This window comes from Eleutherodactylus coqui, chromosome 3 (genome assembly GCF_035609145.1).
Source record: "Eleutherodactylus coqui strain aEleCoq1 chromosome 3, aEleCoq1.hap1, whole genome shotgun sequence".
In the NCBI taxonomy this organism is placed as follows: domain Eukaryota; kingdom Metazoa; phylum Chordata; class Amphibia; order Anura; family Eleutherodactylidae; genus Eleutherodactylus; species Eleutherodactylus coqui.
The window spans coordinates 39741501-39769346 of NC_089839.1; the positions used below are offsets into that span (position 1 = coordinate 39741501).

General features: G+C 40.7%; 1 protein-coding gene across 1 annotated transcript in view; it reads left to right on the forward strand.

The window, feature by feature from the left end:
- NRXN1 (neurexin 1) overlaps positions 1 to 27846 on the forward strand; it is a 1562703-nt gene that overhangs the window by 152642 nt on the left and 1382215 nt on the right. Inside the window, exon 4 of the mRNA XM_066595516.1 lies at positions 12422 to 12451. Within this exon, the coding sequence (XP_066451613.1) occupies positions 12422 to 12451 (30 nt within the window). The remainder of the gene's footprint in view (positions 1 to 12421; positions 12452 to 27846) is intronic.

Consider the following 27846-nt stretch of genomic DNA (forward strand, 5'->3'; position numbering starts at 1 on the left):
AGAGGGAGGACATGATGGAAACTTTTATATATGTTACAGGAGGAGATCAGGGGGAAACCTTTATACATGTTACAGGAGGGGAGAAGGGAAAGGGGGGACATAATGGAGACCTTTATATATGTTTCAGAAGGAGAGAAGGGAAAAAGGCAATATGATGGAAACCTCTATTTATGTTACAGTAGGACAAAAGGGGAAGCAGACATGATGGAAAGCTTTATATATGTTACAGAAGGAGAGAAGGGGGAGGTGGGGCATGATGGAAACCATTATATATGTTACAAGAGGAAATACGGGAGAGGGGGACATGATGGAAACCATTATATATGTTACAGGAGGAGAGAAGGGAGAGGGGGGGCATGATGGAAACCTTTATATATGTTACAGGAGGAGAGAAGGGGGAGGTGGGGCATGATGGAAACCTTTATATATGTAGCAAGAGGAGATAAGGGAGAAAACTTTAAACATGTTACAGGAGGGGAGAAGGGAAAGGGGGGACATGATGGAAACCTTTATATATGTTACAGAAGAAGAGAAGGGAAAAAGTGGACATGATGGAGACCTCTATTTATGTTACAGTAGGACAGAAGTGAAATTGGAAACTATGGAAAGCTTTATATATGATACAGGAGATGAGAAGGGAGAGGAGGACATGATGGAAACCTTTATATATGTTACAGGAGATGAGAAGGGAGAGGAGGACATGATGGAAACCTTTATATATGTTACAGGAGGAGAAAAGGGAGAGGGAGACATGATGAAAACCTTTATATATGTTACAGGAGATGAGAAGGGGGAGGAGGACATGATGGAAACCTTTATATATGTTACAGGAGGAGAAAAGGGAGAGGGGGACATGATGAAAACCTTTATATATGTTGCAAGAGGAAAGAAGGGGGAGGGAGACATGATGGAGAGGTTTATTTATTTTATTGGAGGAAAGAAGGAAAGGGGGACACATGATGGAAACCTTTATATTACAGGAGGGAAGAAGGGAAAGGAAAGATATGATGAAGAGCTTTATGCATGTTATAGGAGGAGATAAGAGGGATATGATGGAAACCTGTATATATATTACAGCAGGAGAGAAGGGAGAGGGGAGACATGATGGAAAGCTATATAAATGTTACAGGAGGAGATAAGGGAAAGTGAGTACATGATGGAAACCTTTACATGTGTTACAGGAGGAGAGAAGGTAGAGGACATGGTGAAAACGTTATATATTGCAAGACAAAATGAGGGAGAGGGGGACATGATGGAGAGGTTTAATCATGTTACAGTAGGAGAGATAGAAAAGGGAACACATGATGGAAACCTTTATATGTTACATGAGGAAAGAAGGGGGAGGGGGAAATGATGAAGACCTGTTTTTATGTGTTACAGGAGGAGAGAAGGGAGAGGAGAGACATGATGGAAAGCTTTATATATGTTACATGAGAAATGAAGAGAGAAGGACATGATAGAGACCTTTAAATGTTACAGGAGGGTAAAATGCAGGAGGACATGATGAAGACCTTTTTATATGTTGAAGGAAAAGGGAAGGAAGAGGGGGCATGATGGAAACCTTTATATATATTACAGATGGAGAGAAGAGAGGGGGGACATGATGGAAACCTTTATATATATATATATATATTACAGGTGGAGAGAAGAGATGGGGGACATGATGGAAACCTTTTTATTTAGGGTGTAAGAAGAGAGAATGGAGAGGGAAGACATGATGGAAACCTTTATATATGTTGCAGAAGGAGAGAAGGGTGAGGGGAGACATGATGGAAGGCTTTATATACATATATATATATCTTACAGGAGGACAGATGGGAGAGGGGGACACAATGGGAAACTTTATATATGTTACAGGAGGGGAGAAGGGAGAGGAGGACATGATGGAAACCTTTATATATGTTACAGGAAGAGAGAAGGGACGAAGGGACATGATGGAAACCTTTATATATGTTACAGGAGGGGAGAAGGGAGAGGGTGGACATGATGGAAACATTTATGTATGTTACAGGAGGAGAGAAGGGAGAGGGGGACATGATGGAAACCTTTATATATGTTACAAGAGGAGAGAAGGGACATGATGGAAACCTTTATATATGTTACAAGAGGAAAGACGGGAGAGGGGGACATGATGGAAACCATTATATATGTTACAGGATGAGAGAAGGGAGAGGAGGACATGATGGAAACCTTTATATATGTTACAGGAGGGGAGAAGGGAGAGGGTGGACATGATGGAAACCTTTATATATGTTACAGGAAGGGAGAAGGGAGAGGGGGACATAATGGAAACCTTTATATATGATACATGAGGAGAGACGGGAAAGGAGGGACACGATGAAGACCTGTGTATATGTTACAGGATGAGGGAGGAACAGGATTGAACCTTTATATATGTTATAGGAGGAGAGAAGGGAGATTAGGAAATTATGAAAGTATATATATATATATATCCCTTTAGAGGGAAGAGAGGACACATGATGGATAGCTTTATATATGTTACAGGATGGAAAGAAGGCAGAGGAGGGTGTAATACTAACCTTTATAAATGTTACAGAGAAGGGAGAGGGGGGACATGAAGGAAGCCTTTTCATATGTAACAGGAGAAGAGTAGGGAGAGACAGGGACATGATGGAAACATTTATATATGTTACAGGAGGAAAGAAGGGAGAGTGGGGACATGATGGAAACCTTTATATATGTTACAGGAGGAAAGAAGGGGGAGGGAGGACAGGATGGAAAGCTTTATATAAGTTACAGGAGGAGGAAAGAGAGAGATGGGACATGGTGGAAACCTTCATATATGCTACAGGAGGAAAAAAATGAGAAGGGGACATGATGGAACCTTTATATATATTACAGGAGGAGAAAAGGAAGAGGGGGACATGATGGAAACCTTTATATATGTAATAGGAGAAGAGTAGGGAGAGGGGTACATTATGGAAACATTTATACATGTTACAGGAGGAAAGAAGGGAGAGGCGTACATGACGGAAAGCTTTATACATGATACAGGAGAAGAGAAGGGAGTGGTGGGCCATGATTAAAACCTTTATGCATGTTAGAGAAGGCGAGAAGGGACAGGGGGAACATGATAGAAACCTTGTTATATGTTACAGGAGGGGAGAAAGAGGAGGCATGATGGACGCATTTTTTATATCTTATAGGAGAAGAGAAGGGAGAGGAGGACATGATGGAAACCTTTATATATGTTATAGGAGGAGAGAATGGAGAGGGGCATGATGGACGCATTTATATATGTTATAGGAAAAGAGAAGAGAGAGTTAGGACATGATGGAAACATTTTTATATGTGGTACAGGAGGAGAGAAGGGAGAGGAGGACAGGATGTAAATTTCTATGTATGTTACAGGAGGGGAGAAGGGAGAGGGGTGAAATGATGGAAACCTTTATATATGTTACAGGAGGAGAGAAGGAAGGGAGAGGAGGACATAATGGAAACATTTATATATTTTACAGGAGGAGAGAACGGAGAGTAGTGCATGATAGAAACCTTTATATATGTTACAGGAGGGGAGAAGGGAAAGGGGGATACATAATAGAAATCATGATAAATGTTACCGAGAGAGAGAAGGGGGAGGGAAGACATTATGGAAATCTTTATATATGTTACAGGAGTAAAGAAGGGAGAGGAGAAGCATGATGGGAACCTATATATATTTTACAAGAGGAGAGAAGGGAGAGGAGGAGACATGATGGAAAGCTTTATATATGATACAAGAGAAAAAAGGAAAAGGTGGACATGATGGAAACCTTTATGTATGGTATATTAGGAGAGAAGGGAGAGGGGCACATGATAGAGACCTTTATATATGTTACAGGAGGGAAGAAGGGAGAGGAGGACGCATATTAGCCTTTTACTCCCCACTTCTACACGAGCCAACCTAAACGACCAATCACCATGAATCAGGCAAACCAAATAACCAATCACCGTGAATCAGGCAACCCAAATAACAAATCACCATGAATGAGTAAATCCAAACAACCAATCAGGTTGCGAATGGTGTGCACTTGGGGAGTAATATAGATATAAGCAGGGGGGGCATGATGAAAATATTTATATACGATACAGGAAGACTGAAGGGAGAAGGGGGGACATGATGAAACCTTTACATATGTTGAAGATATAAATAAAACTTTAGTGGGCAGTGTTTTTATTAGGCAGCTACACACTAGAACAAAGGGGCAGAATCTGATATTAGTTGGGATCAAAATCAGAAGCTGGATCAGGAATTTTTTTTTTTTTTACTGAAAGAGTAGTAGATTCTTGGACTAAAGTTCTAGCAGATATGTTCGATAAATTAACAATAAATGAATTAAAGCTGCGTTGGATATGCATGGAGTATATTTTACTTAAAAGAGAAATAACGAGGAAACAATATCAGGGCACACTATTTGGACCATTTGGTGTTTTCTGGTGTCTATTGTCTATGTTTCACTGTAGCTGCATGAAAAACTGGAGCAAAAACTGCATCAAAAACTGTAAGTGTAAATCCAGTCTTAGATGGGTTTCCGAAAAGCTTAAAATAACAAAAGGTTCTATTCTTACCTCACCTTTCAAATTGCTTATATTGCTTGTTCCTGGTATTTGCAGGTGCTTGCTTGCTTCTAAACCACAGTGCCATCCCGTATCTCTGCTACGTGCCCCTACAGCCAGTATTTGGTTACAGCAGTGATGTCCATTTGTACAGGATGCCACCGCTGCTACTAGAGGGTCATGTGATTGAGACACGGGAGATCATTGCAACGTGAAAGCCCGTAAGAGCTGGTGGGGACAGAAGCATTTTAAAGGAGGCATTTTAAAAGAAGAGTACAATGCCTTTGGTTATTTTAAGCTATATAGTGATTTATGGGCCTTTTTCTTAAATGGCGTTGTGTATGGGACGGAGATTTGAAGAATACAAGAGAGAAGACCCCTTTGTCATGCAGCAATCCCTTAGGTCCTACACTAGCCTGAGTGCAGTGTATCATTTTCCCTGGACTGTTCTTTGAAGATTGCCCATTGAAATGAATCCTCACATATGTGTATTCTATACCGAATAAATGATCAATAGTGTTGTGTGGTTTTATCTACAGTTGCCAAAACATCAAATAAACAACATGTATTTAATGTAACATACAGAATGTTATTTTTTTCTATTTCAAGAACAATGAGTAATGGGGTATTGTTGTTTGCACCCCTATTTTTGGTACTCATTTGTAGACAAATTGGCAGCTATTAAGCCTGTCCATCCCTTATAGTTTTGATCCCATTTTCTGTTTTAACCAAATGGTAAAATTGAGAAATAAAATGGAAAACTTATATTTTCCTTTTTTAGGGTGCCAACCCACTAACGATATTTTTTCATGCGATGCGAGAGCGAATGATTTTCAATGGTTTCATACTCATTTGTGATTCTTCACTCCAGTCTTGCAGCACAGAGAAAAAATCTGCGATATCGCTCAGTGTTTTCAATGGGGCCAGCGACAGCAGCGCCAGTCCCATTGAAAACATAAGGAGTACATCATGAATTTCTGCCACAGCTGTGACAGCTGTGTCAGGGCTTTTCTTCATCACCGCGGGGAAGAAGGAATCCTCTGCCACAGCTGTCATAGCTGTGGCAGAAGTCCGCAATATACTACCTATGTTTTCAATAGGGCTGCTGCTGGCCCCATTGAAAGCAATTAGTGATATCGCAGAGTTTTCTTAGCGCTGTAAGGTGTATGTTTTCACTCACTCTCACAGCGCAAGAAAAAATATCGCTAGTGGATAGGCACCTTAAAAAAGGTAAAACCTCATGCTGGTTTCTCATGGGCATAATATGACTACCTTTTTAGCTCTCCAGCCATAAGACTCCGTCCCACTTTTGTCTTATTTATAATCCACTATGCTGATTTACGCTTGGTATAGTGGAACTACAATGGATCTAGGTATTATATTTGTAATTTGGGTGCTAAATGTTGTATACCTTAGGGCTCAGTCAGATTGGCGTTTCTATGTGCGAATTTATGTGCGCAAAGACGCATGCCTAAACAAATTTGTGTGACCGCGGGGAGTCCCCTTGTCACTTGTCACTGACAGCATTGTCACAGTGTCCACTGACAAGGGGACTCCCCGTAGAGATGAAGAAATCCTCTGCCACAGCTTTCACAGCTGTGGCAGAGGAGCTCGATGTTCCCCTATTGAATTCAATGGAGCCAGTGCTACAACTGGCTTCATTGAAAGCAATGGGCTGCCGGTAAGCCCTGCTGCAATTTTTGGGGAAGGGCTTTAAATATCACCCCTAAAATTTTTGAAAAATGTAAAAAAATATATATACTCACCTCTCTGCAGCTGCCGAGGCTCAGGTGAGTCTAGCTGCGTCTTCTCCTGAACTGCTATGAAATGCTTTCAGAATGCGGGGATTTAAAATCCCTGCCTGCTGAAAGATCTGCCTCTGATTGACTGAGCACTGTGACCAATCAGAGGCAGCTCTCAGCTGTCATTCAAACACCCACCCCATTGACCACAAGGTGAAACCCCTGGATGTGACAGCATCCAGAGGTTTCACATCCAAGGACTTCCCTGCTGCATCTGTCACAGTCACAGCAGGGGATAGCGATGGGACCGTACTTTTATATGCAAATTTTGCTATTGTGTAACCACACAGCAAGTGCGAATTTAAAACCTCGTCTGCCGCTTCGGTCACACGAATTTTATACATACGTTTTGTGAATGCATTTCCCGCACCTAAATGCGTGAAAAAAAAACACTTGTCTGCTTGAGCTCTAAATGTGCATGATTTGTATAGTAAAAATGCAACACCTATTGTGTAAATTTGCAGCACGAATGCGCTTATGCCCATGTGACACCAGCCTTACTGCCTACTGACCTGCTTTCAAGGGGTTGTCCCAAAAGAAAAATTCTCACCTATCCACAAAATAGGTCAGAAGTGCTTATCATTGAGGACCCTACCAGTGGCAACCACAAGAATGAGTTTCCAAATGTGCCTAGATGAATAGAGTGGTGATAACTAGAGATGAGCGAACGTACTCATTTCGAGTAATTACTCGATCGAGCACCGCGATTTTCGAGTACTTCAGTACTCGGGTGAAAAGATTCGGGGGCGGGGGGAGGCGTGGTGGCTCGGGGGGTAGCAGAGGGGAACAAGGGGAGCCCTTTCTCTCTCCCTCTCCCCCCTACTCCCCGCTGCAACCCCCCACTCACCCACGGCGCCCCCCGAATCTTTTCGCCCGAGTACGGAAGTCCTCGAAAATCGCGGTACTCGGGCGAAAAAGGGGCGTGGCCGAGTATGCTCGCTCATCTGTAGTGATAACGCATATACGCTGCCTCTCCTGTGGATAAGTGATAACTTGTTTTTGTTGGACAACATCTTTAAATTGCATGAGATCCAAAGCTACTAATATGTCTACAATATAAAGTATGTTTAGCCGAAGCTACAAGAATAAACAAAAATAACTTAAGAACAACAATAGATGGAAGTCATTGGACACAACATCATATTCGATGGCGCAAAATTTAAATATAGCTGGGGTAAAAAAAATAGGGCCACATGCATTTAGATAACAGGCTGTCACCAAATCAGAAGACATGAGTTTACTTGCTTGTTTTGCTGTTTTTTTTTCAAATTTTTGCATGCTATTTATCCTTTTTTAGAGGGATGTGAATGTTATTGGCTCGTTCTGCTAGCTATTCCTTTTCTCTTTATTGAGAACCCAACACTTTATTGTTTGCAGCTAGATATATAATATCTAGCCAAATTTGGGAGCATTTTAATTTTTGTCTTCAAGAGCTAATATTATTACAGACCTTTTCTGTGATTTTTTTCCCCATTTTATTTACTTGGTGACTTTTTCCCTTTTTTTCCCCTTTACCCGATGATTCTTTCTGAAGATGTTTACTCTAATTTTTTATATTTCCTTTGTTTATATTAAATTTTAATTTCACTATGGTTTCTGAGTGAGTTTTACAACATTAAAGAGGATGTCAGGCTACAATTTAAATTTTTTTAAATTCAAGCCAAATGGGTTAATACAGAGAAACAAAGGATACTTTCCTGAACTCAGCCCCAGAGATCCATCAATGCAGACATGCGATTCTCCCAGTCTGTGTTGACCGTAGAGGTCAGGTGACCTCTGCCTGCCAATCAGAGGCTGCAGTGTTATCTTTTGGAACTCCTGGAATCACGGCACCCAGGATGTGAGAACTGATGTCAAGAAAAGTTTTTATTAACCCATTTAGCTCAAATTTTAAAATGTTAAATTGACACTGGATAACCCCTTTAAACCATTTCCTGCTTATCATTGAGCACATTTGTTTATATGTTTAATTGCAAGCACTTTGTTATCCCTGGTAAAGAAGGAATTTGTTTCCTTTAAATGACATAAGCCTCAATTTATTATTATTTATTATTATTATTATTTCTATTATTATTTTAAAAGCCAATAAGGGCGATGTACAAATGAAAAAGGGTGTTTAGGTACATTATATTAGATAAAAGCAAGTACAATAATAAACATATACTAAATAACTAACAAACTGCAAGGGTTTACAATTTACAAGGGAAGAAGACAGTAAGTGATCTTATTAATGTTATATTACAGTAAATCACTCTAAAGAAAAAATCTTAATAAAATGAACAAAAAAATTATATATATATAATCAAAACTATAATAAACAGCTTCTAAGTCATATCAACAATTCATATCAATTACAGTATATTCAATTTGTCCATATGTGTTTTTACCATCTACCTAAATAAATATGTAAATGCATAAATAAATATTTTAGGATTAAACCCCATTTCAGGATCCTTTCATTGATTTTCTAAGATCTGGACTTTTGCCAGAACTGTTCATTTTTCAAAAATTCTCCGGCTAAACACTTCTACCTGATGTAAAAAACTATTCAGCATTCTATGCAGCTGTTTAGTAAAGAATTTGGGATTATATGTAATACCATAATCTGTTAACCACCAACCTATTTAACTTTAAGGCCTTAGTCACACGGGTGTTTTTTCGCGCGATTTGCGCATGCGCATGCGTCCGGCGATTTTTTAAAACCATTGCTTTGCAATGGTATCGGACACGAGCGCTTTTTATGCGCTCGTCCGATAAATTATAGAACAGAAATCGCAGATCGCACCTATCTGCGATCTGCGATTCCTGTTCTCTTCTCTATATGCGCTCAATGGGGCCGGCGGCAGCAGCGCCGACCCCATTGAGAACATATAGAAGACAAATCATTCTTCTCTGCCACAACTGTAACAGCTGTGGCAGAGAAGAACGATGTTTGCCCATTGAATTCAATGGAGCCGGCAATACAGCCGGCTCCATTGAAAGCAAGGGGCTGCCGGACAGCGCTGGATGAATTGTCGGGAAGGGCTTAAATATATAAGCCCTTCCCTGCAATTCATCCAGAAAAGTGTTAAAATAAAATATATATATATACTCACCTGCTCCCAGCAGCCGGAGATCCGCGCGGCCGGCCTGCAGTGGGTGTGAAGGGGGTGTGACTCAGACTTGCCCCTGATTGGCTCAGCCTGAGCCAATCAGAGGCAGGTCTCAGTCACACCCATTCATGAATTCATGAATGGGTGTGACTGAGACCTGCCTCTGATTGGCTCAGGCTGAGCCAACCAGGGGCAAGTCTGAGTCACACCCCCTTCACACCCACTGCAGGCCGGCCGCGCGGATCTCCGGCTGTCGGGAGCAGGTGAGTATATATATTTTTTTAATTTTAACACTTTTCTGGATGAATTGCAGGGAAGGGCTTATATATTTAAGCTCTTCTCGACAATTCATCCCACACTCGCCCGCAGCGCATTGCTTTCAATGGAGCCGGCTGTATTGCCAGCTCCATTGAATGCAATGCGCTGGACAGCTCCGGCCCGTTTCTAATGAAACGCGGCTAGGAGCAGATTTTCGGGCGATTTTCGGGCACCGGTCACGCGATTTGCGGATGCGCATCCGTCATGCAATCCGCAAATCGCGCGAAAAAACGCCCGTCTGACTAAGGCCTAATTCAGTTATACACGATAGTAAATTTTTCTAGTAGTAGCCAATGCGATTATATTTATTTTAAAAAAAATGGGAAAAAATATTTGTAAAAAACCCCCAACTTATTGCATTAACTTTTTATACATATTGATGATAGCAATGGAGCATTTGGTTCATCATATTAATCTAAATGTTCTACCTGTAAATAACTGAACATATCAATAAAGAATACTCCTTTCCAGAAATATCTCTATTCATTCACTGAGACTAGAGAGAGTTTTAAAGCTTAATTTTTAATAATTTACAATTAAAGTGTATTTGCGCAATAACTCAATGCCGCCGCACATACTTGCCGTACTTAAAAACTACTTCCTGGAAGTTGTCAGTAACCATTATACCCATATAAAAAATAATAGAAAGTTAACTTAGTCTTTACAAAGTTTTTGAGCCACCAGGGCCAATCAGAAACTTTGTAGGGGCTTAGTTACCCTTTCATTATATTTTATGGATGTACTGATTGCTGATATCCTCCAGGAAGTGGTTTTTCAGTGCAGCTAAAATATGCAAGATTGAGTTATTGTGCTAGTATATTTTAATTGTAAACTAACTAAAGTTAAAGTTGGCCCACTTTAAGGTGTTTTGCTGCAGGAAGCAGATAGCTCCGTACATTGTACAGTGGCCTGGGTTGGTACTGCTGGCTGAGTCCCATTCCTTTGAATAGTCTACAGTACCAACCAGGGCAATGTATGGAGCTGTTTGGAGCAGGATAACTGTGTATCTGTAGAAGCAGGTTAAGTCCTTTAATCTCTAAACATTTCCATATTCCAAATGTTCTAGCTGATATAATGGAAAATATCTTTGGGTTTAGTCTGTGCAAAGGATGTCTAACTTTTTTGTTCATTATTATAATAAGAATACTCATTTTCACTGTCTTAACTATCTATAAAAATAAAAGTAAAATTAATTAAAGTATTTTAAAAATAGTTGAAAGATTAATTAATATCAAACTAATATCAAAGATACAAATATAAAGATAAGAGTATAAAATATACAAAAAGTGTCAAGAATAATATGCCAACCTGTGATAAGTCTTAGAGGTAATGCAGACAGGTAAATGATGGCTACATTCAAAGTCCAAACTAGTGTATATGGAGCCATAATATATACTTATAGCAATCCATGGGCCCATACTGCAATTTTGTATGTTTTCAATTCATATGAAATCACGGAATTTCTTTCCATTAGCCTCAAAGAAAACAATTGGGACAAGTTCCATAATATGTTATATTGTCCCATAGAGGTATTTCTAATACATTGCCATACTGTAGGCACAATTTTGAAGCACATAGAGTGCCTATGGCACCATACTACTGACACATACTGGTGTCTCCCTGTGCAGGCTTTGCCATATGTATGACATATAAGATCTTATCTTTCAATGTCATCTTACAGTAATAAGCACCCATTTGGACTGTTTATTACACCTATCATGCTTGCAAAAGAAACATATAAATGTGGTTTTATGTTCTTCCATATCTGACCTGATGCCCCCAAATCATGAATTTCTCCATATATATTGATGTATTAAAAGTAACTCAACTGTCTAGCGATTTGCTTCCATTTTCTGGCTAACTTTTTTCCCTCTAGCCCAATCTATGAAACCTGCATAAAATATTGTATGAAAACCAATGTGATAAAAAAAATGTGTATTTAATACATTTCATCAATTTGCCTTTTCCAAGGGACATTCATCTCTGAAGGGATTAATGAAAAAAAAACAACCGATTTTTGTACCATTGACCTCACACATATTACTTTCCATCTATACAGGCCCTCTGCTCACATGTAGACTCACATATAGATTCCTCCCATATTACCATTTCAGTGTTTAAATAATTTTTTTTTTTTGTTTAATGATCCAAAACACTCATTTTTTTAATGAGGGGAAAAAGACCAGACCCAGCCCATTTGTCAGATTCTTCTTTGATGAGCCTGATATCAGCTGAACTTCTTAAGTATAAAAAAATGAAGAGATGCAGTAACAAATACTGAATGCAAAAACATCAAAAGTAAAGAAAAACAAAAAAGAAAGAAAGCAACCAAAGACATATGGGATGATTCTCTTTGTTTTAGACTCCAAATACGTTTTTTTGCTTCTTTTTTATTTCTTTTTAATTTTTTTTTGTAAACATTAATAAATGAAACAAAGGGTCGAGTAGAGCTTGTAGATTGCAATTGAATTATTCTTTATCCCTGAATCTGTCCATCGGGGTTGAAACCAGTATGCATTTTTTTTCCCTTTTAAAATGCAGATACTGTGCAGGAAGACCAGTTGTTTGTCACAAACCATTTTTTTGTAACTGTGGCAACATCTTCCCATTCTCCCTTGTGCTTTGCTGACTATGCTCTTGTTTCCCTTTAAGGTCTGGCACACCTGATGATGGGCGACCAAGGTATGGGCTCTGTTCCTTTTCCACTCTGCTTTTCATTGTTTCCTACTGTTCTGTAGCTGCTTCAGTCCTTCACTGCAATGATGAGCAAATTGCTTTTTTAAGCTATGTATGACTGCAAATCTTGACACATTATTTTAGCCACATCCTTATTTATTTTATGTTCACTCCTGATATCCTTTTCCTTTTCTGCAATATAATAACTGAACCAAGATTGGAAGAGATCAAGCAGCTGATTGAAAAAAAAAATTGTGTATTGCTCAGATCGGGAATAAACTGCCGAAGGGACAGGATGAAAAATGTCAACGAGAAAAACAAAAAACAAAATCAAAAAGTGTTCGCTATTTAGATTGAGAAAACTCTCAGTTTATCATATTGTACCCAGCGAAGGCTCCATTAATTTTCATTGATGCATGGCTGATTGGTTCACTCTGAAAGCACATCATAGCTGTCTCTGGAATGCAAACATCTTGCCAGTTAATCGTGAAATAACCAGTGTGCCATCTGCTTGCGTCATTTAAATTTTTGTTTTATTTTTTTTTAAAAAGAGCATGAACGTCTTAGGCATGTCCAAGGTTGGTCGAATCCGCACCAGTCTCTGGGCCATGCGTTTCCATTAATTGTCATCATCATTTTTTCACGTCCTCATCACTATCAGCATTTCTTAACCAATGATTGCATTTACATATACTCATGAATGTTTTTTTTTTATTTTCTTTTCCTCTGTCTTCGTTGTCTGGAAATGCTTTCTTCATGGAACCATTCCATCAAACTCTCTAGGTAAAAGTAAAGGTACTACTTTTTAATTTCTCATTATAGATGTGTAACGTGCTTGTCAAAATGTGTCTCGATGTAAAGCATGTGTATATATGAGGCAGGCGGGTTGTACATTATATGTGTCAATGGGAAATTGCATACTGTAAATAAAAAAATTTTTGAATTATTCTCGAATGTTGAAAAGTTACAGTATTGGAAATAATGTATCTTTCCACCATTTGGAAATAATCCAAAATATATTCACATCATAGCCTGATTGCTGTTGGGAGTATTATACCCCAGGGAAAGACAACTTCAAGATGAGTAGGTCTCCATTGGATACGTTCTATGCAGGTATGTCCATTAGTGATATGAAAGTGCTTCTCTATTCCCAGGGCGGATATTAAAAGGTACAGAACCTGCTTACGATGTACCCCAGAGAGACCGTAATGTTTTATTTAGCTACATGTCTGAAAGTAACCCTAGTCAACAACCTCTAAAGCAATCAGTTGCTTTCCACTAAAATAACCGAGAGGTATGAAGCATGGACAATCACGGAGAACTTCATTTAGGCTATGCTTTCTATGTGTGATGATGCAAAAAGAAAATTCCTTATGTACATAATACTACTGCAATCTAGTTTTACGTAAAGGGTATAAGAAGATTTTGGCTGTACGAAAATACATGATTGTTTGAATTTCAAAAATGTTGAACTGTTGATTTTTGGAAATGCAACCATTGAAATATTTTTGTTTGCGTAAAGCACAAATGAAAAAATGAGCACATTTGTTTAACCTATTTAAGTTTCACCAATTTACATATTGACTCCGAATTTACCAGTCATTAGGACACATTGGAGGAATTGATTTCCGTGTTTGAGATTTGCCTTTGGTGAATTTAAGAAAACAAATGGTAAATCAATGCTTCTGTTGTGTTCTATAGACTGGTGGATCTTCAAACCTAATGAATTGAGTGAAATGATTTTAGCTCATTTGTACCCAACTGCTTGAATCGGTTAATTAAAAATGTTATCTGAAAATATACAACATATAATTTGTTGAAAGTCATGTGCATGCTCATGAAGTCTTTAAAAAATGATAGGATGTTTTTGAAATTGTCTAGTAATGGCAGCATTTATGTCAGGGTTCTGTTTGCCTATTCAAAGGTACACGAGGTATTTTTGCAAGAACGAAGTAAGTATAATTGTGAATGAAATAGGTTTTAGAAAAATATAACTATGCAACCCTCATGAAATGATGGATCAACGTGCTTTGGAAGAACTGGACAGAGATGTTTCTCCAGTATCTATATTGCAAAATTTCAAACTATGGCCCCAATGAGCACCATGTTGCAGACGCTACTGGGATATCTTTTTTTTTAGCTCTTGTGCACAATACCCTGGGGAAATCCTTTCTGTATCAGTATCTACCTTCTGGAATGCTAAGTTGGTACTTGAAAATAATTTTTCTTTACAGTGGTTGCTTGGTTTTATGGAAGAAATAAGTACCCTATTACAGAGTTTTATGGATGGGGATTCAGTGTTCAGCAATCATTCTCCTTAGCTGTTAGCCAAAATAGGAATTACAGGATCCATTGATCTGTAGGACATGGCATGATCCTTTTAAACATGCCAGTGCTTGGGCACTAACATTCAAACAAATGTCTGCTTTCCTGATTATCGACCCGTATAAAGATGCCCATGATTGGCCAGTGAATAGGAAACAAACATAGTATGCTAGGCCAAAAAAAGACATATGTCCATCCAGTTCAGCCTATTTCCCCCCAATGTTGATCCAGAGGAAAGTAAAAATAAATAAAGGAGGTAGAAGTCTATTTTCTAAGGAAAAAAAATCATTCTCAACTCTAATCTAGCAATCAGAATGATCCCTGGTTTAACAACCCTTCTGATTTGATTAGTGACTATAACCTGTATTATTGTAGCGCCTAAGAAAGGCATTCAGGCCCCTCTTAAACTCTTTTATTCAGTTTACAATCACCAGGTCTGTAGGAATAGAGTTCCAAAGTTTCACTGCTTTTACAGTAAAGAACCCCCTTCATCGGTGTAGAAATATTCTTTTCTCTAGGCATAGAGAATTTCCCCTTGTTACTGTCACAGTCCTGGGTATAAATAGAGGATGGAAGAGATCTCTGTATTGTCCCCTGGTATATAGTTTTTAGTTAACCCCTCAGCCATCTTTTTTTTAAAACTAAATACCCCCTATTTTGATAACCTCTCTGGGTGTTCTAGTCTGCTCATTCCATTTTTTACTTTAGTTGCCCGCTTTTGAACCTGCTCAAGTGCTCTTGATTACCAGTGCCCAAAACTGTACATAATATTCCATGGGTGGTCTGACCAGTGACTTCTAAAGAAGAAGAAAAAGTCTCTCGCCATGTGCCCCTTTACCTCTTTTGATGCATCCATGATCCTATTTGCCTTGGCAGCAGCTGCCTGACACTAGTTGCACCAGTTAACTAAAATCCACAAGTGCTTTTCCATATCAGCTTTGCTCTGTGACTGCCCATTTAGTGAGTAATGGTAACATGCATTACCCCTACTCATGTGCATAACCTTACATTTATCAGTGTTAAACCTCTTTTGACAGTTTTCTGCAAATATTGATATTTTACTGTGCAATCTTTCTATCAGGTCATTAATAAATATATTCAAAGGAATAGGACCAAATACTGACCTCCGTGGTACCGCACTAGTAATAGTGACCCTATCAGAGTATGTACCATTAATAACTAGAGATGAGCGAACGCGTTCGTCCGAGCTTGCTATTCGTGCGAATATTAGGGTGTTCGGGATGTTCGTTATTCGTAACGAACACCATGCGGTGTTCTGGTAAATTAAACTTTCTTCCCTGAGACGTTAGCGCTTTTTTTTGGCCAATATAAAGACAGGGAAGGCATTACAACTTCCCCCTGCAACGTTTAAGCCCTATACCACCCCCCTGCTGTGAGTGGCTGGGGAGATAAGGTGTCACCCGAGTATTGAAATCTGCCCCTCCCGCTGCTCGCTATGGATGCATTCTATATGCGCTCAATGGGGCCAGCGGCAGCAGCGCTGACCCCATTGAGAACATATAGAAGACAAATCCTTCTTCTCTGGCACAGCTGTAACAGCTGTAGCAGAGAAGAACGATGTTTGCCCATTGAATTCAATGGAGCGGCAATACAGCATGTTCCACTGAATGCAATGGGCTGCCGGCGATCGCAGGATGAATGGTCGGAAAGGGGTTAAATATATAACCCCTTTCCTGCAATTCATCCAGAAATGTGTTACACTAAAAATATATACCGGCGTATAAGGCGACAGGGCGTATAAGACGACCCCCCAACTGTCACCTTATACGCCGGTAATACAGTGGAGCAAAGAATAAAAAGCATTACTTACGTTTTTAGATGATCTGCGGCGCTCCTGCAGGCTGTCACTCCCTCCTGGTCCACGGCAGAGTATTGCTTTCTCCACGAAAGACTTTAAATCCCTGCCTCCAGAAGCACACGTGCCTTCAGCCAATCACAGCCAATGACAATGATGTCATTGAATGGCTGTGATTGGCTGTGTTTCTGGAGGCGGGGATTTCAAGGCTTGAAATCCCCGCCTCCAGAAACACAGCCTATCACAGCCATTCAATGACATCATTGTCATTGGCTGTGATTGGCTGAAGGCACGTGTCTTCCTGGAGGCAGGGATTTAAAGCCTTTCATAGAGAAAGCTTGTCTGCCGTGGACCAGGAGGGAGTGACAGCCTGCAGGAGCGCCGCAGATCATCTAAAAACGTAAGTAATGCTTTTTATTCTTTGCTCCACTGTATTACCGGCGTATAAGGTGACAGTTGGGGGGTCGTCTTATACGCCCTGTCGCCTTATACGCCGGTATATATTTTTAGTGTAACGCATTTCTGGATGAATTGCAGGAAAGGGGTTATATATTTAACCCCTTTCCGACCATTCATCCTGCGATCGCCGGCAGCCCATTGCATTCAGTGGAACATGCTGTATTGCCGCTCCATTGAATTCAATGGGCAAACATCGTTCTTCTCTGCTACAGCTGTTACAGCTGTGCCAGAGGAGGACGATCTTTATGCTGACAGTGGGGGGGGGGGGGGGGGGGGCCCACTCTTGCCGGTATTGTGGCTTAATAGTGGGACCTGTGAACTTGAGATGCAGCCCAACACGTAGCCCCTCGCCTGCCCTATCCGTCACTGTGTCATTCCCATCACTTTCCTGAATTGCCCAGATTTTCACACATGAAAACCTTAGCGAGCATCGGCGAAATACAAAAATGTTCTGGTCGCCCATTGACTTCAATGGGGTTCGTTGTTCGAAACGAACCCTCGAGCATCACGGGAAGTTCGTTCCGAATAACGAACACCCGAACATTTTGGTGTTCGCTCATCTCTATTAATAACCACTTTCTTCATTATCAACCAGAGTAAGCATTCTCATTTTATACACCAACCCTTCATACAGCACAGTATCACATGCCTAAAGTATAGATACACAAGATCCCATAACTCTCCCTGGTCCAGTCTAGAACTTACCTTCTTATCAAAGCTGATTAAATTGGTTTGAGAAGAGCTATCCTTCATAAACCCATGTAGATATGGAGTTATACAACGATTTTCTTTGCAGGACTCCTCTTAGAAACCCTTCAAACATTTTACCCACAATAGAAGTAAGACTTACCAGCCTGAAGTTCACTTTTTAACCCCTTTTTGAATATTGGCATCGCATTGGCTATGCACCAATATAATAGAACAGACCCTGTTACTATAGAGTCCTTAAATATAAGAAATAACTGTCTAAATATCACATTACTTAATTCCTTTAAAACACGGGAGTGTATGCCATCAGGACCCGGAGATTTGTGTATTTTAATCTTCTTAAGGCAGCTCTGCACTTCTTCCTGGGTTAAACCAGTGACATTTAGTGGAGAGTTTACTCTATCACTCTCCATCTCATCTGACATTTCATTTTCCTCTGTGAATACACTGGAGAATAAACTATTTAATAGATCTGCTTTCTCCTCATCACCTTAAACAATTTTTCCCACATTATTCATTAAGAGGCCAACACTTTCAATATTAATCTTTTTACTATTTATATAATTGAAGAACAGTTTAAGGTTAGTTTTACTCTCTTGGCAATAAGACTCTCTGTCTCCACTTTTGCTGATTTTATCTTATAAGACTCTCTGTCTCCTCCTTTGCTGAGTTTATCTTATCAGACACTCGGTTTCCACCTTTGCTGCTTTTATCTATGCTTTTTACTTAAATTATTTTTTTCTGAATAGGTTTTTAGTGCTTCTTCACTGCCTTTTTGTTTTAGTAGTTTAAATTCTTTTTTAGTTCTTTATTGCCCCCTTTACATCTTTATTGAGCCACACTGTTTTTCTCCTACTCCTAACCGTTTTATTCCTGTAAGATATGAATCTCTCACACCATTTAAGATGTTTTTAATGATTGTCGTGTTTTTGAGGACGTTATCCCAATCAATAATATTAAGGAAGGACGTCTCTGAGCTAATCAAACTTTGCCTTCCTAAAGTTTAATATTTTCGTAGTGCTCCTATAAACCAACCTTTTGGAGGACAAGTGGAAATTATTTACATTATGGTCACTATTTTCCCAGTGCCCCCCAACCAGTAACCCTGTTATTCTTGCTGGTCTGTTTGTTCATATTAAGTTCAAAATGGCCATCCCTCTGAACAAATTGGGCAAGGTAATTATCTTTGGTTATGGACAGAAACTTGTTACCTTTCTGAGATTCGCAGCTTTCTGCTTCCCTGTTTATATCCGGATAGTTAAAGTATCCCATAATAATTACCTTTTTGTGATTTGCAGCTTCATCTATTTGCCTCAGTAATTAGAGATGAGCGAGCACCAAAATGCTCGGGTGCTCGTTACTCGGGACGAAATTTTCGCGATGCTCGAGGGTTCGTTTCGAGTAACGAACCCCATTGAAGTCAATGGGCGACCCGAGCATTTTTGTATATCGCCGATGCTCACTAAGGTTTTCATTTGTGAAAATCGGGGCAATTCAAGAAAGTGATGGGATCGACACAGCAACGGATAGGGCAGGCGAGGGGCTACAGGTTGGGCTGCATCTCAAGTTCACAGGTCCCACTATTAAGCCACAATAGCGGCAAGAGTGCCCCCCCCCCGCACTGTCAGCATAAAGATCGTTCTCCTCTGCCACAGCTGTAACAGCTGTGGCAGAGAAGAACGATGTTAGCCCATTGAATTCAATGGAGCCGGCAATACAGCAGGTTCCACTGAAAGCAATGGGCTGCCGGCGTGCGGGGGATGAATTGTCAGGAAGGCCTTAAATATATAAGCCCTTCCCTGCAATTCATCCAGAAATGTGTTACAATAAAAATATATACCGTATATACCGGCGTATAAGGCGACGGGGCGTATAAGACAACCCCCCAATTGTCACCTTATACGCCGGTAATACAGCGGAGCAAAGAATAAAATTCATTACTCACTTCCCCTGGCGTTCTGCGGTGCTGCTGCAGGCTGTCGCTCCCTCCTGGTCCCCGGCAGAGCATTGCTTTCTGGACGCAGGGCTTGAAATCCCCGCCTCCAGAAAACACACGTGCCTTCAGCCAATCACAGCCATTCAATGACATCATTGTCATTGGTGACAGTTAGGGGGTCGTCTTATACGCCCCGTCGCCTTATACGCCGGTATATACGGTATATATTTTTATTGTAACACATTTCTGGATGAATTGCAGGGAAGGGCTTATATATTTAAGCCCTTCCCGACAATTCATCCCGCGATCGCCGGCAGCCCATTGCTTTCAGTGGAACCTGCTGTATTGCCGGCTCCATTGAATTCAATGGGCAAACATCGTTCTTCTCTGCCACAGCTGTTACAGCTGTGGCAGAGAAGAATGATTTGTCTTCTATATGTTCTCAATGGGGTCAGCGCTGCTGCCGCCGGCCCCATTGAGCGCATATAAAGAAGAGAACAGGAATCGCAGATCGCACATAGGTGCGATCTGCGATTTCTATGGCCTAAGAAGGACCGTTGGGCTTCTTGAAGCCTAAAATCACTCCTAACACTCTCCCTATAGCAGCCCGGCATCAACAGCACTTTCCCTGAACTATGTCAGAATGCATCTGTGGCGAGCCGCGGGAGGGGCCGATTTTAATACTCGGGTGACACCTAATCTCGCCAGCCACTCACTGCAGGGGGGTGGTATAGGGCTTGAACGTCGCAGGGGGAAGTTGTAATGCCTTCCCTGTCTTTCTATTGGCCAGAAAAGCGCGCAAATTTCTCAGGGAAGAAAATGAAAGTGACTCGAACATCGCGTGGTACTCGTCTCGAGTAACGAGCATCTCGAACACCCTAATACTCGAACGAGTATCAAGCTCGGACGAGTATGCTCGCTCATCTCTATCAGTAATAGATTTTCAGTGGCTTCTTTTATATGTGGTGGCCTATAGAGAATTGTTATTATTGTTTTTCCCTCCATGTATCTACCCATACAGACTCCCTCATGTTCTTCTCCCTCACATATATCTTCCCGTAGTGTGGGTTTTAAACAGGATTTTACATAAAGACAATCTCCTCCCCTTTTCCAGTTTTTATGATCTCTTTTGGACAGACTATAACCCTGTAAGTTCACCACCTAGTTGCAGCTTTCATTGAACCAGGTCTTAATTATTTCCTGTATTTCGCAGTTTTCCTCAGACATTATTACTTCCAGTTTGTCAATTTTATTGGTCAGACTTCTAGCATTAGTCACCATACAGTTTGGAAGGTGTTGGATATTTCTTATTTTAAGTTTATCCCTATTAACTGTTCTGTCAGTTCTAACTGTACTATTCCCTCACACCGCTCAAGCCCCATTTCCATTATTTAGCCCCAGGTCACTGTCTACACTATCTTCCTCTCTATCCCTCTGTTTGCCCTCCCCCAGTCTCTGGTATATACACGCTTCGAACCTTGTAGCCATCTTCTCCCGCAGCACACTTGCACCCTCCCCATTGAGATGCAGCCCATCCCTGCAATAGAATCTGTAGCGAACAGCAAAGTCAGCCCAGTTCTCCTAAAACCCAAAAACATACTTCCTAGAACTCTTGAGCCACTTGTTTACCTCCCTAATCTCCCTCTGCCTTTCTAGTGTGTATTTAAGAAAATATTACTTTGGAAGTCCTTACCCTAAGCTAACATCCTAGTTCCCTGAAAACATTTTTAGGCCTTAGTCACACGGGCATTTTTTCCCGCGATTTGCGGATTGCATGACGGATGCGCATCCGCAAATCGCGTGACCGGGGCCGAAAAATCGCCCGAAAATACTGCTCCTAGCCGCGTTTCAATAGAAATGGGCTGGAGCTGTCCAGCGCATTGAATTCAATGGAGCCGGCAATACAGCCGGCTGCATTGAAAGCAATGCACTGCCGGCGATCGTGGGATGAATTGTCGGGAAGGGCTTAAATATATAAGCCCTTCCCTGCAATTTATCCAGAAATGTGTAAAAAAAAAAATATATATATACTCACCTTGTCCCGGCAGACGGAGTTCAGCCGCGGCCGGCGGCAGTTCTCCTGAACTGCTCTCTCTAGTATTCAGCAGCCGGGGATTTAAAATCCCCGCCTGCTGAATGAGCTGCCTCTGATTGGTCACAGCCTGACCAATCAGAGGCAGCTCTGACTCACACCCATTCATGAATTCAATGCCGGCAGTGCATTGCTTTCAATGGAGCCGGCTGTATTGCCGGCTCCATTGAATTCAATGGGCAAACATCGTTCTTCTCTGCCACAGCTGTTACATCTGTGGCAGAGAAGAATGATTTGTCTACTATATGTTCTCAATGGGGTCGGCGCTGCTGCCGCCGGCCCCATTGAGCGCATATAGAGAAGAGAACAGGAATCGCAGATCGCAGATAGGTGCGATCTGCGATTTCTGTTCTATAATTTATCGGACGAGCGTATAAAAAGCGTTCATGTGTCCGATACCATTGCAAAGCAATGGTTTTATAAAATCGGCCGACGCATGCGCATGCGCAAATCGCAGCAAAAAACGCCCGTGTGACTAAGACCTTAAGGTCCTTCCATCTACCTCTAATTTTGGAATTGATGCCAATATGCACTATGACCACTGGATCCTCCCCAGCCCCTCGCGGTATTCTTCCAACTCGATCCACAATGTATCAAACTGGTCTTAGTCAGGCCTTAGTCAGACGGGCGTTTTTTCGCGCGATTTGTGCATCGCATGTCGCAAATCGCGTGACCGGAGGCGAAAAATCGCAGGAAAAATCTGCACCTAGCCGCGTTAATCGTCGCAGCAAAACGCCCGTCTGACCGGAGAAAAATCGCCGTGCGCATCAAAATGCACATGAAACTTCGTCTGACCGGCGAAAAAAATGAGTTTGCTACACACATAAAACGCAGAACGCAGATAGGCGCGATCTGCGAATCGTCGTGTCCTATAATTTTTCGCATATGCGCATAAAAAGCGGACATGTGACCGATACCATAGCGAACCATTGGTTCTATATATGCGCAAATCGCGCGAAAAAACGCCCGTTTGACTAAGGCCTTATGTAGAAGAATGAAATAGGGACGGCACCTTGGGGAATGACAGGAATGAGAAAAACCCAGTAAGGGTGACTACCCACTACAGTTTTTTTTCACTGCGAAATTCGCAGCGTTTTTTTTTCTCCATGGGTCTATGGGACTTGTAATGTCAAAATCGCGATCGCGCAAAATCATGATTTTGCGGTAAATTTTAACAAGTTATACTGCAGCAGTGCTAATCCTATAATGGCCTCTCCCTCATCTGCCAACTTTGCATACTTGTTAGGGTGTGCCAGTTTATAACTTACCTCTCTTGCTCTCTTCTTTACCCTACCTTCTAACTGTCACCCAGCTAGCTGCCTGATCATCCTGCACTCCCATACTACTATCCACCCCTACATGTACCCCAGCAAGTGCCTTCTCAGTGAGCAGAAAACTCCTTTCCATGATACAAAAGGATATCAGTCTGCAGTCTGCTCATTTAGATCCGGGATCTGTGCTTCCAAATGCGCAACACGCTGGTGAGGTAGGACATTAGTTCCACATGGTATTGCGACACTGCTGTGGAGCTTGTAGGTGGAAGAGTTAAATGCTTTTCAGCATATAGGAAAGCTTAGTGCTGAAATAGCTTTGAAGTAGGCTGCAGCAAAGGTGGTTACATCCTACCACAGGGGGTCTCTGTTGTACTATAGTCCTGTTAAAACCAGAGTTAGCAAATATTTATGTTAGGAAATAAGGATGGGAACAGGCTTCACACCCCAGTAACTCTCTCCCCCCCCCCCCCCCCCCACTGATCCAACTGGCCATAGCAGACCTGATAGCGTTTTGGAGCCAAAATTTAAACAAAGAGACTTCGCTTTGGACAAAGGAAAAATGTAATTTGGAAATTATGACTAACCTGTATGTCACAGCCCACTGACAAGGATATTTTGCAAAATGTTGCACCACCACGAATAAGATGCAGGGAGTCCCATCTTTGATGGATGGTCAGAACATCCAGAACTACATATCTGGGACAGGATATACCTGAGGATACTTATGTGTAGATAAAATCATGACTAAGAATATGCCTGGCCTATATTTCCCGATCAGATAACCGTGTGTGAAGATATGACTGAAAGTAAGAAATTATGATCTTCCAGAGTTTCTACAAACCCAACCCTCCCTGCTCTGTGTGACCTCAGAGGGGGTGGGAAGAAGGTGTGTGCTGAGGGATCCTTTAAAATGTGGGACCCCACCTGCTCTAAATTATCAGCCCCTTGGAGAACACAATACATGAGGACTGTCTGATTTTCTGTGCAACTCCCCACAAAAGAATGGTGACACTCTTACTTCAATCCCTGTTATTTTACTGTCTGTCATATCATATGTATGTCTCTTGCCACTTATCTTGTAACATCATTTTTGTATTCATCTGTAAATATGCACGGCTACTTTTTAGAAATAAACTTTTAATTAATTAATATTCGGGTCCAATGGCTGTCAATGTTGGTGGTAGCAGCGTGTATTGTGTGAGCATTGTAGAGCTCCGGAGTACGCTAGAATGGCCAGGTGGATGATTTGAGCTTTCGCTTCGTATAAGTACAGAAGCCTGGGAAAGCTGGGTACAAATCAGCCAGTATTCCAACAACTTCAAGCTTGCAATCTCAGCTATATTGAGCACAGGGCTAGGTGGATTGTTGTAGAGTTGTGGCAGATGATGATGGTCACTTGTCTAGTTGATGTGCAGAATCCCAGAAAGTTGGGTACCAGTCACTCCGCAATCTAAGCCTTCCCCTCGCCATGTGACAATGCTCACATTTCATACAGCAGTATGCACCCTTGAATGGCTTTTCAAGGACTGCATACATGGCACAAGATGTACACTGGATGGCATTGTTGACCATGGAGCACATTCTAAATCATACAGATAGATTTGATAAAAAGTAATATATGCAAACATTAAAATAAATAAGTAGTAATAAATAAAAATTACTCTTCCAAAGTCCCTGAATCCAAAATCATTAATCTTAAGTCACATACTTAGGACACAGTACACATAGAATACAGCATGCATACCCACTTCAGCTTGCACATGTTTGATATGTATAGCACTTATCTGTAATACTTCTGCTCCTCCTCTCACCAGATCTTTTATATGGGCAGAAAAATGCTAGCATGTTGGCGGAAAATCTTCCCATGTTAATAGGGGGGTGTATAGCCCTGACAAATGCAATCTGTGTGGGGACAAATAATCATGTTAGCGATCATTTGTCCCCATACTACGATCCTCTGCAGCCTGTAAATAGCAGTAATGAGTACCAGTTGACATACTATATTATCAATTGTCAGTTGTTAAACAGGGCTACGTAAGTCTATGTAAACCTTTTTTGCTTACAATGACCTGGAAAAGAGCAGTGTAATGATTTATGTTACCTGCTGAGGTGCTGCATGGACACTGAATACTTGTATTCCAGTTCCCCCATCATTTACAGCTGATCACTAGGGGTGTCAACAATGAGATACTTTATAATTAGTGATGAGCGAGTATACTCACTAAGGGCAATTGCTCGATCGAGCATAAGGTTTGGCTGCCGGCGGCGGGCGGGGAGCCGCAGGGGAGAGCAGGGAGGAAGAGAGGGGAGATATCTCTCTCCCTTTCTCCCCCCCCCCCCCCCCGCTCACTACCGCAACTCACCTCTCACCCGCGCCGGCAGCCAAACCTTTTCTTCCGAGCGGGCAGGTACTCGCTAAGGACAATGCTCGATCGAGTAATTGTCCTTAGCGAGTATGCTCGCTCATCTCTATTTATGATCAATCTATGATAAGGGAAACCTCAGAATAAAATGGGATTGTCCAAAGTGGGCAACCCCTTTAAAACTCAATGGAAACCACTCTACAATGATTCCCTTGAAGTAGAAATTTAAGAACAGCATTCAGTATGTTAAACTACTAATCATTTGAGCTACTATAAATACAATATATTAGTTTTCCATTTAGATGTCATGTGACCCCGTTGTCATTTGTCTTCTTTATTCCAAATATAACGGGCACTGATTAAAATTCACGAGTACCATTATGAAAAAAATAAAAGTGAATTATAATAATTTAGGGATGTCTAAGATGCTTCAGGTTTGCTGACACACTCAGTTTCTTTTAACCTTAATAAGAGCAGTAAATGCGCTTGGGTCACATTGCTGATGGCTATCTATTCGTCTCACTGGAGATCGTCATCACTGAAGAAGTGGCTCTTAAGGTCATTTGAGGCTGAGACGGATGGAAGATGTTTTATAACTCTGTCAACAGATCAATTCTAGAATAAAGTGTTATGCTTTAGAGTCAGCATAAAATAGAGGTAATAGATAAGCCAATATTGTTGGACATGTTAAAGTTTTTAAAATGTTTTCCCGTCTTAGAAGGAACATTTCGGACATAATATAACATAAGATAGTCTGTGAAGTATCTAACAATTCTGGTCAGAAATGACTAGATTTTCTGACATATGAATGGTTAGACTTTCAGGACTTTGTATGACTACTTCTAAAATGAGGATTTTTTTTTATATGTAGATGCAGAAAGTTGTGCTACATAGTTAAAGGGATTAACCGGGATATGAATATATTGTAACAAACTGTACTATTTATATACATTTTTTATATATAAATATTGACAGCCGGGAACCCTCAGCTGTCAATGCAGCAAAACTGTTGACAGCCGGCGACCCTCTACTGTCAATGCAGTGGGACTGGACATTGTCATAGGGGACAGGAGCAGGAGTGCTATAGCTGGCTTCACTCCCATTGAAATTGATGGGAGCTGAAGTGGCTATTAGATTTCTATGGCCAACCCCAGTTTTGTAGGCGGAAGTGCCAGCAGTGGGCTTCAGCTCATATTGATTTCAGTGTGTGTAAAGCCAGCTATGGAAATTTTGCTCCCGTCCCTTATGATGCCATTCGGTCCCCAGCTCATCACTGGGGATTCCAATTGGCGGGTCCCCAACGATTGACTATTGATGACCTGCCTTGAGGATAGGTCATCAATGGATTTTGCCCAGAAAAGCCTTTTAAGATCAATATAGGCATATAATAGAAAGAGGCTAGATGATAGATAGATAGATAGATAGATAGATAGATAGATAGATAGATAGATAGATAGATAGATAGATAGATAGATATTAGATAGATAGATAGATAGATAGATAGATAGATAGATATTAGATAGATAGATAGATAGATAGATAGATAGATAGATAGATAGATAGATAGATATTAGATAGATAGATAGATAGATAGATAGATAGATAGATAGATAGATAGATATATAGATAGATAGATAGATAGATAGATAGATAGATAGATAGATATGAGATGGATAGATAGATAGATAGATAGATAGATGATAGATAGATAGATAGATAGATAGATAGATAGATAGATCTGACATGTCCATTTTGTGTTGCCTTCGTCTTAACAAGAAACACTTGCTCTTTTATTCTTAGAAGTACATTGGTAATGTGGGAACATCACGCATTCACTGTACTACTTACTTAGCACATATAAATATTCCGCACAGTTGAGTAATGTTTTTTGTCTTTCCCAGAAAAGACATAACAGCTTTGTTATAGTATTTGTGATGTCCCACTCAGCAGCCATAACCATTGCAGTAAATAACGTTCAAGCATTCCGGCTATGGTGCCAGTTTAAACCATATGTGCACCCCAGGCCTGCTGTCAGCATTACATCTGCTGAACTACTCTAAAGTGGGATAGTTTGGGGGTTTTCAGAACACAAACCCGCTTCCACATACAATTTCTGATTTAAAACCATTTTTGACAAGTTTTACTTTAGTTTAGGCTGTGTCTTTTACATATTGTCAGGATTTAGTGATAGCTATTGTTTTTTTTTTATTATTCTATTGAGTGATTGTCATTCAACTGCTAAAGTGGAAGCAGTTTAGATATAAATTATTAGATTTCCTGAAAGTTATTTTTAAGTTAGAAATTTGAATTTTAAGGGGTTGTACACTTTTGAATATCCTGTTTTGTTAGGAGTGTCCCACCAGTCAATAAACTGATCACAGGATGTCCCATTGTTTAGCCTCCCCCCCAACAATTTTAATAATGTGCT